The 20,896-nt window shown below is 37.3% G+C and overlaps 1 protein-coding gene across 3 annotated transcripts in view; it reads left to right on the top strand.

The window, feature by feature from the left end:
- LOC109037812 (uncharacterized) overlaps nt 1–20,896 on the top strand; it is a 36,210-nt gene that overhangs the window by 6,960 nt on the left and 8,354 nt on the right. For 2 of the 3 annotated variants that reach the window (XM_019052645.2, XM_019052638.2), the window contains exons 5-17: nt 821–1,066; nt 2,609–2,888; nt 5,475–5,851; nt 6,933–7,185; nt 8,177–8,400; nt 9,324–9,395; nt 10,430–10,507; nt 11,441–11,497; nt 12,133–15,819; nt 16,398–16,565; nt 17,813–17,926; nt 18,442–18,512; nt 19,621–19,864. In XM_019052645.2, the coding sequence (XP_018908190.2) occupies nt 935–1,066; nt 2,609–2,888; nt 5,475–5,851; nt 6,933–7,185; nt 8,177–8,400; nt 9,324–9,395; nt 10,430–10,507; nt 11,441–11,497; nt 12,133–15,819; nt 16,398–16,565; nt 17,813–17,926; nt 18,442–18,512; nt 19,621–19,864 (5,757 nt within the window). In that variant the 5' untranslated portion in view covers nt 821–934. The remainder of the gene's footprint in view (nt 1–820; nt 1,067–2,608; nt 2,889–5,474; nt 5,852–6,932; nt 7,186–8,176; nt 8,401–9,323; nt 9,396–10,429; nt 10,508–11,440; nt 11,498–12,132; nt 15,820–16,397; nt 16,566–17,812; nt 17,927–18,441; nt 18,513–19,620; nt 19,865–20,896) is intronic. The other variant, XM_019052649.2, reaches the window with a different exon arrangement.

Genomic DNA, 20,896 nt, shown 5'->3' with positions numbered 1-20,896 from the left:
AATTGCGCAGCAGCAGTTAAGTTATTTGCCTCCAAAAATATTGTAGATGACTTCTAATAATTGAGCTTACTGGATAGGACGGCTCTTAAAATTTTAGGGAGAAGGCAGAACACAGTCCAGAGGTATTTAAAAGAAAAAAAGAAAAAGAAAAAAACTTCAGATCCTCAGTTACTCAAGGCTTTGAAAACTTAATCGTGCAAAAGTAAACACTTCCAAGAGTTTTTTGTAAACAGTAAAAGAAATTTTTGTGATTTTGTTTTGGAAATTTCTAAACTAGCCAAAAGAACTCTCCCAAATTTTGAACATTTTAAGGTAGGTTGAGAATCGATCTCAAAGTTTGTCAGCATCATGGAATTTTGTTTCCATACTGTTACGTTTTTTTTTGAAGCAAGTCATCGTAATCTGTCGCAAAGATGTATCCTCAAGGTTTCACTGCCAGAATTCATTAGAAATTCGTTGTGATGGTTTTTTTTTTCATGATGCCATGTAGAGGATCACATCGTAAATCATGTGAGGCCTCCTAAGGAAAGGGGCAGTTGAATGAATGAATATGAACAAAGCCCCAAGCGTCCACAAATTTTAGCTGTGTCTATATTCTTCACTTCAGACGGATCAATCCTGTAATTTAGAACTATTTGCACCGTTGAATGAACCATTTCTGTTTTTGATTGTCAGCCCAGGGCCTTCAAAATTGTTTTTCCTTGTTCCTCATTTTCTGCAATTTTTTTGGTTCTTATCATCATCACTACTCCAAGCTCTTTTTTCAATTATTTCCAATTATATTTTCCAAGTTTTAAAATACTTATATTTCTTTTGCCAGGCGGGCGGTACCAGTTGCCTTGGTCCACAGTTAGTTCTTACCCCAGCAGGACAAAGTTTTGCCTATGGACCTGTATCCACGCAGTCGGCTGCCACCTCGGCTGATCAGGGCTCAATGCCCATCATCCAGCACATCACTGGTCACACAACCAGTATACAACAGGTTCTGCAATCATCCATACAGCATGTTCGACAGTCCAGCATACAGCAAGTTATACAGCAGGTTGGACAGGCTAGTATTCAACAAGTAAGTATTCTAGGAACTATGCTGAGCAAATTAGGAAATCTGTGATGTAAATTCGTGAAATTTTAGATTCACTAGCATCAATTTATCGTATTTATTTCGTGCACCAGCCTCTTTTAAGAAGACACCTCTAGTCCTCAGCAAGTAAAGGAGATTTATACGATAATTTCAAATTCTTTTGCAACCGGTCAGATTCTGGTGCAGTATTATCAAGGTGTGCTGTCACCAGACTTTCTCCAGAGCAATGTATGTTACTTAGTTATCCTACTGCATCTTTTTTTCAAGGTGTCTAGAAAACCGGGAATTGTAAGAAGAGTCAGAGAGGAGTCGGAAAATTTTATAAGAAAGACTAGAACTTTGAAAAGTCCTGTTACTTGAACTCTGGAAAAAATATCAGCGTTGTCAAGTTGAGTCTTAGTCTGGTTAGGGGTCAAATGCTTTGAGTTATTTTCTGCGTATTGAAGAGAGGACAAATTTTCATCAAGGAATTGCAATTTTAATTAATGTCATGGTTATAATGTAAAGAACAGAGGCTTGCATGTTCCTATCCTTCGCAGTGAAATTAATGCTGTAAATTTTTCATTTTAAATTCTATTTGTGCAAATCGTCCATGCAGGAATTCAGAAAATTTTGATTTTTTTGACTGAGAAAATGTAGATAAATTTTTCTCTGCCGAATTTGCAGACACTGTGTTTTTCTTTTTATGTATATTTTCATTGCAAGTCTGAGGAAAACAAAGATTTGATGAAAAGAATGAAACGTACCATCATGTTTCTGATGAATATTTTACCCTGCAAAGCATAAGTCAGAATCAGCAACGCCTCATTTGAATAGCTTAATGGTCCAACCAAAAAACAAAAAATATACCTATCCATACCCTTAATTTGTTTTAGAGTTGTCTGATTTAGATCTGAAGTTGAAGACAAACAGCCATTATGAATTTTAAGGAAAATTTAAATTTCGCTTTTTTTTTTTGCCATTACGTGCACTCTAAAATAAATAAATTCAGTCATGAATAGATGAGAAAATGAACGACAAAACAAAGGGGAAACAACATTTGATTTTATTGAAATAAAACAGGAGGCAATCAATATGTGATAGAATATATCTAAGTTTTTTGCCATTATTATCAAAGCATAAATAGAGGCTTTTCAACAATAACTTTGAAGATTAACACATAGCATCATAATAATATGATTAAGAGAGATTTCCCCATTTTTAGTGAGCTTTTTGTAAGAACTAAATAGTTTCTGGTCTCTTCTATGCAGAGCGAATACCCCTCTCTAAATGGCCTTTTCATTAAGTTAGTAACTGCTGTTAAAGCTTATTAAGCTTTAACCCTAAGTCTCCGTGGTAACAAAGCTTATATAGAAGAACGCATTGTCAATCTAAAAACCTATGTGAATAAAGTCTTATCCACATAATTATTATGAAATTAATTAGTTATTCAATAATTCTGATCGGTGCTAAAAATAAGCAACAACTCCTTTATCTTTATGACTTGTCCAAAACTTGGGGCACTAATCAGCTTTTTGTGGATTCCAGGTCAACCAGCCAGGCTTACAGCAGATGGGCAGTCGAACATCGCAGAGCGTCAACGTCAATGGCGTTGAGGTCAGCGTCAACAGCGGTAAGTCTGCTCCCGGTTCTTCACTCTCCTCGCGTTCCTCTTCGCTCACCCCCTCTTCCTTACCTCATGGCCCCGGACCAGGCTCCGGCACCTCTCTACCCCCAGGCCCGCCAGCCACCGTCATCCACCAGGTGATGGGGGCTCCTACTCATCAAGTAGTCCAGATCATCCATCAGCAAGCCACTCGAAACTCCGGTGTGTACCCTCCGCAATGTTTTTGCTTCGTCTCCCTCAGCCACGCTTCCTCTCAAAGCACCCACTAGTTACTCTGTATGGTTTCGTTTATTCTCGTCTTTGTCTTATTCAACTTTTTAGTCCTACACCAGGGTGTTTACAGGTCTGGAAAACATGGGAAACAGAGTTGTCAAGTAGTTTCACCCAGTCAAAAGAATATGGGGAAAGTCAGGAAATTTTATGAGAAAGACTAGAAATTTGAAAAATTTTGAAATCTGAAAAATTCAGCCCTGTCCATACAATGAAATCCAGTTCAGGGCTCAACGCTCAGTGTCTCACTCTGACCATCAAATAGAGGACCAATTCCAACGAGGAATTGCAATTTTATTGAACTGAATAATCCCTGAAGAAAAAGAATTCACATATCTCTGCATCTGTGGTCAAATTAATGTGAACATTTTTCATTTTAGTTTCCTCGTGTAAATTTTCTATGATAAGTCAGGGAATTTTTAATCATTTTGGTCAGGGAAAACCTGGAAAAGGCAGGGAATTTTTTCCTACCGATTCTGTAGACACCCTGTACACATATAAACATATTCTTGGCAACTCAGCTCAGCTTTATGATTCAAATAGCCATTATCATCGGTTGTTCGAATACATCTATACGCCATAATCTTATATAAGATTAACCAAACAAATGAAAAGCACCTTGTTTGAATTCGAAATGCATTTTGGTGAAAAAGATACAAGAATAAATTATAGATGAAACTCAAAACAAATTTTCATGTCTCAAAACTGGTAGAGCGTCAAAAAAGTGCAATTATGAGAAACAGTTTTGGAGACATTCGAAGTAGGCACCCACTTCTGCCACCTTCATAGCATGAGGACTGAGCTACTTCCCTCAAATCATCCTTATTTATCAGACTTGCTACCTTTCCCTTCATCCTTTCTGTCTTAAATTTTCCCCTCAATTATTTTCTTGCATCGTAGCTGTTATAAATGTTATTAATCGACCAATGAAATTGAAAGAGCTTGACCGAATTTATTTCTGTCTCTGCTCTGATTTTGATGAAATAATTCAGTCATGATCAGCTATTTTCTGGCCTCCTACCGCCTGAAAACTTCATGCCCCACTTTCGTCAGCAGTTTTTTGCAATTTGTGGCATTACAAAACCCTGAAATCACTCTGCACTTGCAACTGATCAATGCCGCTAATCTTAATTTATTCCAGATACTCAAACATGAATTTTAAATAACGAACAGAAACAAAAAGTAATCTTTAAATTTGTCTATCTTTGTGAAACATTTTTTTAAATACCTTGTACATAGAAATCCTATGCTTTATTTGTAAATCTGTTGCTACTATAAACGTTTTAGACCTTTGGATAGCAATTGGATAGAAATTGTGAAATTGCATGTCAATAGTCCAGTTAGATATTTGCACCAAAGTTATTACTCATTCCTGCACAAAATCAGTTTAATCTTACGAGCATTTCTAGCCACTCTTTCGTCCAGTGGAATGGATACCATGAAATTTGATATTTTTTTACTTAAATACGTATGAGAAGAAATGAGCTATATTTAGATGAGATCAAAGTTGAAAAATCACACACTTTGTTGAAGTGCTGGACTTGCGTAAAGCTTTCAAAATGGTGTTTGGTAGGCAGACTTTACTGTCCATCTTGTCCTCACTTCAAAAGCATTTGGATCAGTGGTTTGAGCAACTTTCATTTCTTCTCGTAAAAGTATCAAATGAGCTGAGTTGAAAACATTTTTTCACGTTTTCTCTGAAATGGGATCTCGCAGAAAAGTTGCTAAAAAGTTGAGAAAATGTTGAAATCGTTGTTGAGTTTTGTGTTTTCTTATATGATACTTTTACTGGCCCTCAAAGCATGATAGACTTTTCAAATCAGAATATTTTACTTGCCAATTTTTAAAACATTGGAGTCAAAACTTAATATTTCAGCCCTTTACATCAGAATAGTTTAAATATTTGAATAGTATCATTTACATATTTTGCCAATTTTGAAAACATTGAAGTTGAAACTTTATCTTTCAGCTCTTTGATTCATATTTTATAGATAAGTATTTGCAGCCTTTCTGGATTGGCGAGAAAAGAAAACTCCCCCTTCCTCATTAGGAAGACAAGTCACCTTCAGCAAGCTTTCTAATAAGACTGGAGAACAGCTGTGGATAAATAAAATGAAAATCAAAAGGAAGCAAGTCCTTTCAAATAAAAGCAGCTTCGAGCCTCTTTTGACTTGTAAATCTGATAACTCAGTGGCAGTGATATTCATGTCACTTTTCAGCCCTGATTTTTCTCAAAATTAGAACTCCGCCTATTTTAAAAAGCCTGTTGTCCAAAGAAGATCGTAACATACATATCTTAAAAAGGTAACAAAATGTAGCCAGTATCCAATTACTCTGCAAAATGTGGTACGATCCTTTTTATAAGAATCATTTTTTCTTCTGCGCTTAATTATTATCATAACTGATAAATTTTGTCCCTCAATTAAAGTTTAAGTAGATTTTTAGTTAGAATCGAGAAAGAAGTTGAGGTACTCTGCATTTTATTTGATACATGATATTTAACTTGCCACGTTACAGGTACAATGATGAGCACGATGCCGGTTCCGCTGAAAGCAAAGCAACCACCCCAGATCCTGCCAAAGCCTCCCGGAAACGGATCCCAACCAAAGCAACCCATACCCGCCACTAGTCATGTTCATAGTGCCGTCAGTCAACAAGCCCAGGCCCAAGCTGTTCAACAGCAGGGGACGCTCGTTTTCAATCAAGCCCTTGGCGGAGGACAGCCAGTCGTTGTTCAGCAACAGACGAGTAGTGGAGTGCAGCTCATCCTACGATCACCCCCGCCACAACAGCCAACGAAAACGCAGACAGGCGGACTGGTTTTGTCGCAAATGGGAGGCATCGCCACTCCTCAAGGCACCGTCCTTCTCCAAGGAAAGCAACAGGGCCAGCAGGTACGAATCATTGAAAATAAACCGATTGTGAAAATTATACTTTGTAAGTTTTCAGGTTTTTAAAGTCATCAACTGCACTCCGTGATTATAGTGTGTGCCACTCTTATCTTTTTTTCCAGGGGTGCTGAAAGTTCTTAGCCTCCCCATTTTTAAACCGACCTTAACATTTTATAAACTCCTCTCTTCTCAACTTTCGAAAGCCATGACCTTTTACCTATCCTTTTTTGACAAATTTTTGCTATTCTGTAGAACTCTCACAAATTTCTCTGTGATTCTACGAAAAACATGCGAATGTATCCGCATTTCCACAAAAAACACCATAAGTCTTCCTATATTCAAGCGAATGGCTATGCAATCATGATCGGGTGACTGCGAAGTCTCTGCACTCCTGTTTGTTTCTTCAAAATTTTGGCATGCTTTACGATGATTTCACTGGGAAAATCGAGCAATGAATAATCCTCACTCTAATAATTTCTTGAGATTGAAAAGGCATTCTGAGTGTGCACCAATGTACCTGTAACTCTTAGTAGTTAATGACTCCTGTAAAATTTAAACTATGCACTGATATTAAATAAATACCCTCAAGGATGAAAAATATCTAGAAATTTCCAATTTTAAGCCTTTGCCCTTCATGTTCCAGTGCTACAAACAAAGTACTTCTCTTAAATTCAGTATTTAGAACAGTCACTTAACACCACAAAATCTGAAATGTGCCTGCATTGTACGCTATTTCAAGTCAATCTATTTTCTGATAGTTAAAGTGGACCACTTGACAAGGTGCCAAAAGCTATGTATGTTTGCTCATGAATTTTTTATGTAGAAAACGATTTGTGCCATAAAAATTATTGAAAGTAACTACTTACCAATCAACATATCAACGTTTTTCAATGCATACATTCAAACTTCCTGTTCTTTAAAAAAACTAAATACTAGTCTCCAGTATTCCGTTAACAATTGATATTGATTGTCTCATGCCAACTGATGCTAGCTAAAGTTGACAAAAATATAGGAAGCAACAGGGTCTTAATGAGTTAGCAAGATCGCAGTCGTATCTTTCAACGCTAAAAATTTTTATTTTCAGGTTGTAAGACTGATAGCAGGGTCGGGATTACAAATCCAACAGATCCAAACCTCTACTGGCCCGGCCCTGATTGCTGTTCCTTCGAGTATGCAGACATCGCAGCAGGTCACTGCATCGACGCCAACCTTCACGACAACGCAAGGTCAACCAATCACCAATATGATTAGGAAACCATTACCAAAGAAAATAGTAAAAAAGAAGAAGGAAGATGAACCAACGAGAGTTGATCTCGCCAACTTGATGAAAATTTCAGGTAAGAAATGTTAATACTCTTTAGTAGCAATTTCAGCTGGTTGGCGATTTTGGATCAATGAAAGCATACGTGAAACAATGAATATTCATTGAGGCACACTTGCAAAATTTCGCGCAAGAAATAGTACTTAATATGTCAATCCTCAAAACATTTAAAAGCTCCATTGTTCTCAGACCCCCACTGAATTCATATTTTTAAGGGTTTTCTTACAACTAATGTCATTTTGCAGTAGTTACTCCTATAAAAACAAATGAGGATTGTGCATAACTTTAAACTAGCAAGCACCATGATAGGGTCTTCCAGTTCTATTGATCCAAAAGGTTTTCCCCAGAAGAGGAATGAAGCTCAGCGCAAGTTAAATTCAAAGAAAAAAACTCTGAATTCATGTAATAAGCGGATGAAAGTTTTTATACAGAACAAGCTTTGACCTCATGATTTCAAATCAATGTGTTCTCAGTGGAGGTGATCCTAGTGACCCATTTTTATTAATCCGCGGGTCACCTCAGGCATAACCACTGTCATTGTGACAGGTATTTTCTTAGCTTCCTTCCTCTGGTCTTCGCTTTGTTGTATTTTCACCGTGAAATGAGATGGTGCAAGAGATTATTGATGCCAAACAGGCCATCTGATTATGGCATTATGACAAAACAACTCATATGGTACCTATGATCACATTTAGAGAATGGCAAAAGACTGGTTACCAAAGAAGGTTCCAGACTGAGTTCCTTTCGCGAGGTGGCGAAGAAGGCACGTCATCTTTTTTTTTTTAGAATTAGTCAGGGTAAAGCACAGTATGTATTCGAATTTCTTGGGGGCTTTTTTTGTGTATTTCCGTGGCCTGACAGGAATTGTGTGTTAAAACATCATGGCAGGCAATGTGTTTTATTCGTAATTTGGATGTAATGGTTTTTGTGGTCTGAATATGTGTCTTATCAAGAACTTTTGCTTGAATTCTGGTTAATTAACCAATTTTACATGGAAATTTTCGCAGGTATTGATGATGAAGATGTTGCTCCAACATCATCGGCCGCACCATCTGCCTCTTCAGCATCAAATGCAACATCAACATCTATCAACAATTCGGTGAGCGGATCGCAGTCGCAAACCATCTCCCACAGCAGTGTCATCACCGGGCCTTCGACAATCAAGCATCTCATTCAGCCGCAGCAAAATCCTCCTCAGCTTATCACAACGCAACTTCAAGCCCCTTCTTCGGTAAGATGTTTACAAATAAGTGCTCGTTCACAGAATGAAGGACTTAATTGTTGAAAAACTCAAAAGCAGTATGTTGATAAGACTGCGTGAACGAATGTTATGTAAAACTTTTGGCGCTAATAATGCTTTACAGTGTTGTACGAAATTTCAATGGGCCTGTTGCTTGCAAGAGATACAAATCAATGAATAGATATTTTATAAGTAAAACTATCCTAAAATCACAAAAACATATTACCAATGCCCAGAATGTATTTCTTAACACACAATTTTAGTAGTCTGTATCATGCTTCAGTCAATACCTGCTTCCACAAGCAGTATTTTCTCTGTCTTTGACAATCAGGTTCACCTAGAAAGGTATGCTAGGAAGTTCAATCTGAATTTACTTACAACCTTGCAAACTGTTTCCCAGAAACAATAAATTCTGGAGACCCTGCACTTCTATCTATCCAAAATTTCCAAAGTTACTTTCAGAAGTCAATGCTCAGATTTGCCTAATGATTACTGAAGAGTGATGTCGTTGGTTTAGCAGTCTTGACCTATTTTGCAAAAACTCTTCTAGCCAAAGCTCACCCTGACATTCATCAGTTATCATCAGGCAAATTTTATTTTATTCTATGTTCAACAAGTTGCTCCTCAATTGTCATTAGACAAAAAATAACTTCAACCTCTGAACTTAACTTTTACCTCACCTTATTAAATTGCTCTGATTTTTAATGAAAGATCTCTGAAATATATCATTTTTGCGGTTTCTGATCTTGAACCTAAATGGTTTCAGATGTCAAAAGCATCTGCTTTTTGCCCTCATTTTTTCATCAATACTCTAATATGACACAAATGAAAAATAAATATGTTTCATCTTTTTGACGTTTCCAATCTGTAACAAATAGTTTTTTTATTTATAAAAATATACTCTTTATTTTCAGGTCACCAATCCTCCATTGCGACTATCGCTTGGTGAAGATGGCCGAATGATCGTTCATCAAAACACTCCGCAGGTAATGCTTCAAATAGTTTTCAATAAGTATAATTGAACAAATTTAACCAAAATCTGCATAAGTGAATCAGACATCGCCCAATTTTCTTGTATGTTCTATTTTTCTTTTTCTTTTTTTCATACAAAAAACTGAGCCACACTGAAATTAGAAATTTGATGAGTATATTCTTCATTACCTAAAATTCGCAAAAACCTTTTGATGTTAAGTAGTTAAGTTCTCGATTAAAAAATTAAACATAAAAGGCAATTAGGTAACTTGAAATGGAGGTAGGCTGGTTCCAGTTCAATCCGCCCAATTATTGTTCAAAATTGAAATAGTAGTGAAATAATTAACAATGCCTGCAAATGGAAGTATTTTGAGAAGTAATCAATTTGCATAGTTATATCTACGGAGACATTGTGTGGCTTTATTTGTTTTGCTGTCATCATGAAGTACAGTCAGTATTAGATATTTCGGATAAGCAATTGGTTGTCGGCCTCCTGTGATGCAGTGGTTGTAACGTTTGCTCTATGATCGGGAGGTCCTTGGTTTGATTCCTGGCCAGGTGACTCGAGTTCGATGGTCTCCAACAGTTACGTGGGGCTGGCTTCATAATTGATAGAAGGGGGATGGGATTTCAGGGACTGTAAGCATGAGATTATCCCCTCTGGAATATTCGAAGTAGGGGGGAAAAAATGTGTGAGAAAATCAGAATAGAACAGATAATGTTATTTTTAGTGTTAATGTACAGTAATATGAAAATACTGTAACAAAACAAGAAATTACCGAACACAGTAAGACATAGATGGGTCATACTACTCATATAAACATTGATGAGAACGATATCTACCGGAGAATCACCGAAGTAACGCAAACAATCGACAGATGGCTCCCAGCCGTCTCTTCAAATTTAGCCCAGCGTGTACGGCTGGTAGCTATCAGTTTAAGTCAATGGGTTAGATGTATGACCTCAGAAATTCCTTGCCATCTCTTGTCTCTACATTTTTGTCTTCTAATAGTTTGAGACTGATAACTTTACCTTCTTCTTTTTTCAGAGTGTTACACCTAGTGTTGCGGCAGCAGCACAAAATCAACTAGCACAATTAATAGCAGACCATGGTAGTTTATTGCAAGTAAGTTGTTTTTTAATTTTGTTCATAATTCTCTGTAGGTTTGGGCAGAATATTTTCATTTTTAATAACGTTTCAGTTTCATATGAAAAGTATTTTAATCAGATAATCATTTTGATGCGTCTGTCTAATACTTATAAATATTTGCTTCCTTGACAGTGCCTGCAGTGTTTTTTAGTAACAATAGATCGTATTCGATACATCAAACAGGCAAGATTGTATTGATACCAATTCCTTCAACATGTGAACATAGCCTCAAAAGTTAATTTAGAAATCTGAAGGAACAGGTCTTTTGTGATAGATTTTTTATTCTCTTGAGTACCAAATGCTGATGAAAAGTGTAATTGTTAAACATTTTTAGCTAATTTTTAGCTTTTCCAACTGAAATCCTAAAATTTTTGTTTGAGGTTATGTTATATTGTTTTAGACCAAACAATACATCGAACCACTATCAAGTATTATCTATTAAGAAACAATACTATTAATCATTTACATGATAAGTTTTGTAATTATCAGAAAGGAGCAATGCTCAAATCTTATTTAGAAATTCAGGGACTAAATTTACCAGCTTGATCAAGGCTTTGAGAAGCCTTTCAGGGGCCAAAATTATTTCTTCCGAAATAATTCATGAAAAGAACCAGATGTGTGGCACCTTGGAAGTTGAATTTTTCCAACTGATTACACACTCTGATAGTTTTTCTTTACTTGATTAAATCCTTTTAACGGGTCTCTTGTGGAGTTTAGTATCAATCAAAAGAGTTTTGCTAGGTATCAATGTTTTACTGCCAGCTGACTTCGAATATTTAGGCGCCAAATTTGGTCATGACTTCAAATTATCAAGGTGCGAATAAGAAACATTTAGGCGCATTTTGCACATGACACCTGTCGGAACCTGAGTGATTTTAATACCTTTTTTCCCTCTTTTTTCTTTTTCAGAATAATACTAATATCACCTCTACAGGAAACAAAGAAGCTCTGTTGCAATCTTTACAGGTACAGTTTTTCCTCTTATTTGCTGAAAAAAATTGGCATAAACTTCAGTGGTCATTCTTAAAATATGTAATGCTGTAAAAGGGGAGATCAAGGAGAACATTAAGCTATTTTATTTTACCAGTTGAAGGTTAGGGACCTACTTCACAAAAGCGTTACGAAGGAGAGAGAAGGGGGGATCTTAAAATCCGAAATGTAGCATTGCATATTTTACATTGCTTGTCAATTTGAATAATTTTACTCAACAGTGTGTCCGAAGAATTTTTAATTCAAATTTTAAAATGGAATTTAAAAAAGAAATCAAAGCTTTAGTAATTAGCATGAACAACTCAAATGTTTTTCACGATTTTGCAATCATAGAAGCGTGAATGAAATTATTTGAGTCTTCTCATCAGACTATCCTTGTGTATGATTAAAACTTTCTTTATCATTTAAATCATGATATTGGAGAGCATCCTATGAAAATTTATGAGAACTTATCAGTAATCATAATTTGAAAAAAAAATAAATAAAAAAAAAACAAAAACAAAAAAAAACGAAATAACATGAAATAACATGAATAACACACAAATTAATATTTGTCACTTATGCTCCTCTCTCCTGATGGAATAATGGTTTTTTTTTGTTTTTGTTTTCAGACGGCTGTGTTGAGCTGGGCAGGCTCTGATTCTCTTGTGATGAAAACTCCTATTGGGCTTTTGAGTACTCCATCCGTGATGTTGAACACAGCTGCGGCGGGAGTTCGAACGTCCAATACAGCGAGAAGCACACCGAACGTTGTCCCAATTCTGGCAACCGATCAGCAAAACGGAGTGCGCATTGTTGCGGCAGACATGAATGGCCTTATTGGATTTCAAAATACAGCCCTCTCAGAGCAACAACGGGTTCAGATTATCAACGCAATGTCATTAACGACAGAGCAGCATCAAAACCGTGTCCAGATAGTACAAACATCCAATGTTCCGGAGCAATTGACAGTTGATCAGCTCAACCAACGAGTACCTCTCCTGTCAGGCGTTCCAGCTTCAGAGCAGCAGCGGGTAATTGTATCAGCACCATCTAATGGGAGCATACATGAACAAAACAGGGTACAGATTGTCACAAGTTCGCCGAGCAACATGTCTGTGACCGATCAGCATAACAGGATCGTTGTGTCAAACAGCATGCCGATGTCAGATCAACGGCTGCTGATGTCTACTGGTTCAGCAAATACCAGCTCTGTACTTACAGAACATAACAGAGTGCAAATAGTTTCGAACACAAGCTCGGTCTCATTGAATGAACACCATCAACAGAACCAAGTACAAATTTTGTCTAATATTCCAAGCAGCAATGCTTCATCCATGGACACCAGTAGGATCCTAGTTTCTTCAGGCTTGCAAAACAACGTAAGCAACTTGAGCAATATCAACAATCTTAGTTTGAATAGTCTGAATAGTATAAACAGTATCAACTCCTTGAATAGCGTAAGCAGTTTAGATCCACAAAGTAGGCTGCTATTTTCTCAATCCGGGCAAAATATGCAGCTGAATGAACATCAGAAAGTTCAGGTTGTAACCAGTATGCCAAGTCAACATCATGAGCATGTTCAAATTGTTTCGAATACCAGCACAATGTCATTGAATGAACAGCAACGAGTGCAGCTTATACCAACATCCAATTCAGCCAATGTACTCATGGATGAGGACAAAAAAGAAACATCTCACTTTATCTCCAATGCCCCAACATCAGCGGCTATTTCACTGAATGACCAACAAATGCAGATAATCATGAACCAACAGCTTCAGAATCAGCAGCATAAAGTGATAAATAATCTCTCAAGCCCATTGATAAATGAGCAGTCAAAGAATTTTAGTGCCAACACGGTCTCATTGACAGATCAGCAAATTCAGTTATTGAATAGTGTTCCAAATTCTTTGCTTTCTGAACAGCAGAAACAAATGTTGAACCTGAACTCAGTACATAACTCTGTGATGTCAGAACAGCAGAAGGTTCAGGTATTTAATTCAGTCCAGAACTTTTTATCAGGAAGCATTAATAGCACAACAGCGGAACAACAGAAGGTTCAATTGCTGAACTCTCAGAATTCTCTCTCTGATCAGCAAAAGGTCCAGGTGATTCAAAGTTCGATAGCAGAGCAACAGCAACAGCAGCAGCAGCAGGTTATTTTGAACGGCAACGTGCCGAGTTCTGTTGTCTTACAACATCAAGATAAGAAGGTCCTGTCTTCATTGACAGAGCAACAAAAGTTGCAAATACTAAACAGCGTTCCGAACTCTATGTCACTTACAGAAGCACAGAAAGTTCAGATCCTGAACAGCATGTCAAGCACAGTGACCTTAACTGACTTCCAGAACTTGATGTCTTCAATAGAACAGCAGAAACTGGTGTGCTCCCTATCAGCACTGACAGAAGCACCAGAGCAACAGCAGAAAGGGCAGATAAACGGATTGCAGGGTAGTTCAGTTTTGCACATATCCGAGCAGCAACATGCACAGTTACAACAACAACAACAACAACAACAGCAACAACAACAACAACAACAACAACAACAACAACAACAACAGCAGCAGCAGCAACAGCAACAACAACAGCAGCAACAGCAAGCCCTCCAGCAGCAACAAGTGTTGCAACAAGCATTGCAGCAACAGCAGCAAGCTATTCAGCAGCAGCAACAACAAGCATTACAACAGCAACAGCAAGCATTACAACAACAGGCATTGCAACAGCAACAGCAGAATCAACTGCTGCAGCTGCAGCAGCAACAAGCACTACAACAAGCCCAATTACAGCAACAAAGCCAGCAGCATCCAGTACAGCAACAACATCAACTCAGACATCAGCATCAACTCCAACAGCATCAGGTAGAACAGCAGCAGCAACAGAATCAGCATCAAGTTCCACAACAGCAATTGAATCAGCATCCACCCCAACAGCATGTGCAGCAACAAGCCCAACAGCCATTACAACAAGCCCAACAGTCATTACCACAAGCCCAACAGTCAATACAACAAGTACAACAGCCAATACAACAAGTGCAACAGCCAATACAAGTACAACAGCCAGCACAGCAAGTCCAACAGCAGGTCCTACACCAAGTACAACATCAACAAAGTCAGATTCAAACCCAACAGCAGCAAAGTCAACAGCAAGTTCAGCATTCGCACCCAAAAATTCAAGTCGTCAATAGCTTGCCCCAAAATTTGCCTCCTTTAATTCTTAGTGAGACCAAGAACTCGACTGTATCTGTGATTCCTAATTCTACCAGCACAGCAACTCTGGCAGACAGTAAGCATTCTCAGTGTGTAAGCTCTGGTATTCAAGCAAAGGGTCTTAATTTGGATAACCGTAACATTCAAATCATTCCCACTTCTGTTTCCCCGAGGCTACCAGATCTAAACTCGCCGGTAATTGCTCCAAACAAAGCTCCAAATCAGCGGATGCAACTTAGTCCTAAATGTGCACAGTCACCTCAGTCCCCGCGGGCAGTGAACAAGTCGCCGATCTCCCCGTATCAGTGTTCATCAATTCAAAACCTCCCCTCGCCAGCCAACATTTCGTCGCAAGGTCACTCACAACAAACATTCGCGCAAACATTGCCCAACAGGCCAAACTTGACTGTGGTCGCTCAAACGCTGCCTCCTCAAATAGCTCCCACATCACAAGTATTAACCCAACAAAATCATGATTCTAGCATGAGTAGACTGTCTCCCATCATGAATAATAATCCTAGTAGTAGTAGTAACAATAATTGTAGTAGTTGTACGAACTATAGTAATAATATTAGCACTAGTAATAATGTAAGTACGTCTCAAGACTTATTAAGCCCCCCGGCCGTGGATCATCAGTCTGTGATAACCAATCAAAAAGTCCCGGTGACAAGCACATCACAAGTGCGAAGGGTGGGGCCAGTCCCTCCCGTAACGTCGGTGCCGACGCAAAACAGCCAAATTTTCCAGAATCATGCTTCCTCAGTGAGCAAGCCGTTGCAGAAAGTAACCCGGCAGCCCGTTTCTCAACAAAACGACAGAAACAGTTCTAATTCAATTTCAAATCCTAATGACTTTTTAAACAAGATCGCTCAGTCACATCCTAACTTGCTGATCAACAAGTCGCCGGTACTGCCTCCTGCAAATAAAACGCAGCCAATCATCAAGTGTAGGAAACCAAAGAAATCAGCTGTCGTCAAGCCAATGGTCAATTCAAACTTGGTGCAGGTCTCAGAACAGCACAAGGAAGTGAATTCGGAAGCTAACTCAAACGATCACACGAACACCATGGTGCAACGGGTGCAAACGATTCAGCTAACCTCTCAAAAGCAACAGGTGAGTTTCAAGTATATTCTGTTAATTTTTTTTTTTTTGGAGTGGTGTTTGCTCAGCTCCCTATTTGAAGCTAATAAAGGCAAAATGAAGTAAAGGCAGTGTCCTGAGGTCTGAGAAACAGGCATTATCTGGAAATTGCATCAAGCCTGGGAAATCAGGAATATCTATGACAAAAACTGGAAATTTAACATCCTGAGACTTAAAATCTGAAAATACATCAGTACTATGCACACAGTCAAACTGAAATTAGTCTGATGCTGGGTTCAGTGCTCTTTGTCGTATTCTGAATACTGATGGGAGGATTAATTTTCAATGAGAAATGGCAATTTTAGTTAATTGAATGATTTATACCTGAAAGAAAGAGGATCATATGTTTCAGTGATTTGTTGCAAAATTAATGTCAAAAGTTCATCTCAAAGTTCATTTTCAGTTCTATACATGTTAATTGTCGATGTGACAAGTCAGGGAATTTTGATCATTCTGGTCAGGGAAAACTTAAAAAAGTCAAAGAATCTTTTTCCTCAAAGTTTGTTCTAAATTTCATGTTTTCTAATCCCCAAAAATTCTTGTTTTTTCAGCATTTGAAAGCAGTTCAAAACCAGATCTCAATCCTGAGCAGTAAGAAAACTAGAACAGCTGCTGAAAACAATGCTCTGCAGAGGCTTTTCATGGAACAGCAGAAGATTCTCCTCTCTGGCAAAATCATTCCTACGATCCCTGGTCAACACGCGCAAGGGGTCACTTTTGTGAGTATTCTAGCTTAATGTTTAAAAACTTGGATTTTATCCTTTTAATCTTCCACGTCACTTACATATTAAGTATACTAAAAAATCATTTAGACAGAAAAAAATTGTGAAACGCATTGAAACAATTGAGGAGATATACTTTAGCATTTAAGTGCCATATCATGACAAAAATAAAAATTGAAATTGTCAGAATAAAAATAATGACCCAAAAATTAACGTGTAAATTGTAAAAATTTGCGAGCATGGAGCGGACTTTATTCTTAAAAATTAGTCAATGTAACGGTTCTCTAAAATTATGGAACAATTGCCTTAAAGGATCCTGATAGAAACAACTGAAGATGGGATGAAATAAAATCAACTGAAAATGGGAAGAAACTCACCACCAATAATCAAAATCTATCTGAGGAAAAAAAACATGGGCTGAAAAAGAAGTATAGGAATAGTCCTCCTGAATGAGTTTCTCTAAAAAGCCAAGATGTGTACATACTTCCTGAGCTGGTCCTGCTTTTAGGAATGAACGTGTTCTCACAAATACTCAAATAATTTTCCATTCACTGTCTTACCATGTATGTGTTTACAACTAACAGAATGCTGATGGCAGATAACCGTAATTAATATTAAATCTCCTCCAAAGCCTTTTTAACACTAATATCTGTGTGACATGGTCTTTTATATGAAAAAATTGATGAAGGGTGTAGTCTCATATGAACGGCTACGGCAAGGCTGCCTCTTAAAATGTGAAGGGAAAGTAACCTTTAACGGACAGCCATAGTAACCTTCTACGGACAGCTATACTGTTGTGCTTAGGAAAAACGCCATGAGAGCATTCAAATGTCGCCCAATTTTTTCTCAGAAAATATTTATTTTTGAAGAAAGTTATGAATATTTTTCCTTACAATTTTCTGATCTCTTAGATCAAATTACGAACAAAATCTTCTGATAACTGGGAAGAAAAATATTCACAAATTTTCCTGAATATTCGTGATTAGTCCAAGGAACTTTGGCAACATTTGATGGCTCTTATGGTGTTCTTTCGAAGCCTGGCAGTATGTGATGGTAGCCATAAAAAATGAAGACTGCTAAGGCAAACTCTCTGAAAAGATCAGGTAGAATAAGGGAAAATCAAAGAGATGGGAAAACCTGGAAAGTCAGGGAGGAGGGATAGAAAAATTTGCTAGATACTTTGCTAATCGTTTTTGTGTGCTCCATTTATCTCATCCTTGCATGGGTTTTGTTTCAATTTGTAGCAAGTTTCAACGCCGGTGAAGATAGTATCATCGCCAGCTCCATCAAGTCCTTTGCACCCTCCCCCTCCATCATCACCCACAGTTAACAAAGCCACCTCCCCTATACATGTGCAGGTGAGTTTAAAACATTTTTATGTGCAACCATTTTTTCTCTCCAACTTTTCCAACTCTCAAATTTTCCTCTTGGTTAACCCTACCGCAGATGCAAGCGTTATCAACTAATTTAATTTTTCATTATCCTTTAATATTTTTACTTAGCAAATTTGTTAACAGTTTCTCTGTAACAAAACTATAAGATGAAAGAAACTCAGGCAGCGGGAAATGCAGTCAAGCAGATCCTGGTTGAATCCTTCCAATTGTTCTTATTCTCAGGTTGAATCTAAGTGCATATTTTCATTCAATCCCTTTTTATTTTGTTTTTGTTTTGATGAACTTAAATGTTCTTTATCAAGTGCTTTTTCTCTCGTTTTCTAAATTGATTTACAGCTAAAATAGATATGATTTGATCCATAAAAAGGGAATGCTATCAAAAGTATTTGACTCAGAGTCTTTCTTATGAAATATTCCAAACCTTTATTCAAGATTTGGTTATGATCGATGTGTTAAATTTCCTTTGGTTCTGTTTTTAGGTTGGCACTCAGACAACTTCTGAGCCATCGCCCAGTCCACCATCCTTCAACCCTTCTAAACGCACATTTTTGTAAGTACTATTTTTTGCTCTGACAGCATTTTACTGTTATATCTCCCACATTATTTTGTTGACGAAAAAGGAAACTACGCAGATGGGTATCAACAAGATGTTTGTCAATGCACAAATTACATAGCCCAAGAACATGAACACGTTGGAATAAAATATGAACAAATTGGTAAAACAAGGCTAAAATATTGAGACCAGTAAGTAAGGTAGACCGTTTTGAGCCGCTGTAAAATCTCTGAGCTCCAAAAACAATAAAAAAAAAAAAAAAAAAAAAAAAAAAAAAAAAAAAAAAAAAAAAAGTGGCAACCTGATCTCAGTTATCATCGAATCAGGCTGACATTTATTTTTATCAATTTTGATTGTTTTTGTCGCTAAAAATGAGCCTGTGACGGAATCAAATGTCCTCCCGTTTAATTGTATTAATGCTTCAGCCTTGTTCCACTCATTTTTCTCATTCTCTCCTGTGCAAGACGTTTGACTGACATCATCCTGCAATTCGAAATTTTACCTTCTCTTACCACTGTTACTCTCAAAACTGAAATTCCTCCATAATTATTTCATTTTTCTCTCTGATATCTGTCAACCTAATGCAATCCTATAAATGTCCTTTCTAATGCCTTCCAAGATTTTGATCCTTGAAAGGTTTTGCAATTGGACAACATTAAAAGGCTGGTATCTGTTGAATGCATTCATTTCCATTGAATGTCGTTTATAAAGCCAACCGTACACAGACATTATCAAGGAGGCCTCAAATTATTGCCTCCTATAAAAAGGAACATACCACAATCGCCCTGTTTCAGTATTTCTTATTTTTTTTATATATTTTTTTAAGGAGAACCATCGCTCAAATTTGCCTGAAATTTCTTTTGATTCTTCTTTACACTTGTGAAAAAAGGCTAAAATTTTTAAACAAATTTGTGAGATAGTCCTCTCACGACTAAATAAAATTTTAGAATTACTGAAACAGCACAGACACGTTCCTTTGTGCGAGATGATGAGATGATGTGTCTACTGAATGTTCAGAATATAGTTTTTACTGTTTCCCATTTTCTAGAGAGCTAGATGTAATGTCCTATGACATTCTCTCACCAACGGTATTTTTATTTTGTAGAATCGAGCAAGAAATATTTAAGGATCAGCAAGGTGCGACTCAGCCGGACACCTCTACTCCGTTCCTATCAAAAAGTGATGCTGTGAAAAGACTCCTGAGGTATCATACGCTCAATGAACCCGTACTTAGCGAAAAAGATTTGGAAAAAGCCGATGAAATTTTCGAAGCCACTTCGCAGCATCTACTGGATAAGAAATCGCAAATGCTCAACAAGTATAGGTACCTGCTGTGGATGGATAGTATGGTAAGTTTGTCTCAGTTTTATTCTTCCTACTTATTCAGTCTAAACTCTAATGTGCGGAGTGGAATACTGAAGAAAAAAAAAAGCGTTAAAGAAAACTTGTAATAGACCTCTAGACTAAGTGCGAACTTAAGAATTATGGTACGTTTTTCCTCATCAAAATTTCATGTGGAACATGATTTGTGCAACGAAAATTATTGGAGTACTCCTAGGTAAGATGTTAACGTTTAAAAAAGAAAAAAAAAACACTATCTACTTGAGTTGAATCACACACTAAATCTTACCATAACAGTTAGTGCATTCTCCGCACCGTGTTGTTTAACGCGTAAATAACGTGCAACAGCTAAGCGGAAGCTCCAAGATTAAGGTTGCCACATTTTCATACGGCAGAGACTGTTACGGTACTTTTTAGTGTGTGACTCACCTCTAGGAGATAATGGGTTTTTTTTTTTTTTTTTTATGAGCGTGAAGTTTGAGTTCATGCATTAAGAAATTTCAATATCTTGATCAGAAGTTACCCTCAATAATTTTCGTTGCTCAAATTTTGTTTCATAATGTTTAAAGTTGTGCCTTGTCTAGTGGTCTATTAGTGATTTCCGGTGACTCCTTAGAGTCCTCCATCCTGAGATAGCCAAAGTAGGCACTGATTCTCCCTATGACCTATGTTCCAGCCATCCTCCAACTCTACACCCCGTTGTGCGAAAACTTCTGTTAAACTTTAAAAGTAAAAACCTATCTCTGTCCTTTTAGTTGGCATTCTCAATCCTTTGGAAATACCAGAAAATGTTGGGTGGCCAGAAAATCATGAGTCACTGAATAACAGTTTTAAAGTTTGTATAAGCGAGCATTCATTTCGTTGCTTCTTTGACGTAGGCACCTAACTCAATTTCAACGTTGCAAAATTTCCACACACAAATCAAATTTTTTGCCAGAAAACTGCTAGACGTTTTTTTGGAAAAATTTCACCAATTGTTATTCTGATTACACGCATAAGTTAACAGAATTTTGAATTGAAAGTGCGCTGTCTCATTCTCA

Source organism: Bemisia tabaci, chromosome 10 (assembly GCF_918797505.1).
Source record: "Bemisia tabaci chromosome 10, PGI_BMITA_v3".
NCBI lineage: Eukaryota > Metazoa > Arthropoda > Insecta > Hemiptera > Aleyrodidae > Bemisia > Bemisia tabaci.
The sequence above is the reverse complement of the archived record's forward strand: the minus strand, read 5'-3'. Positions and strand labels throughout refer to the sequence as shown.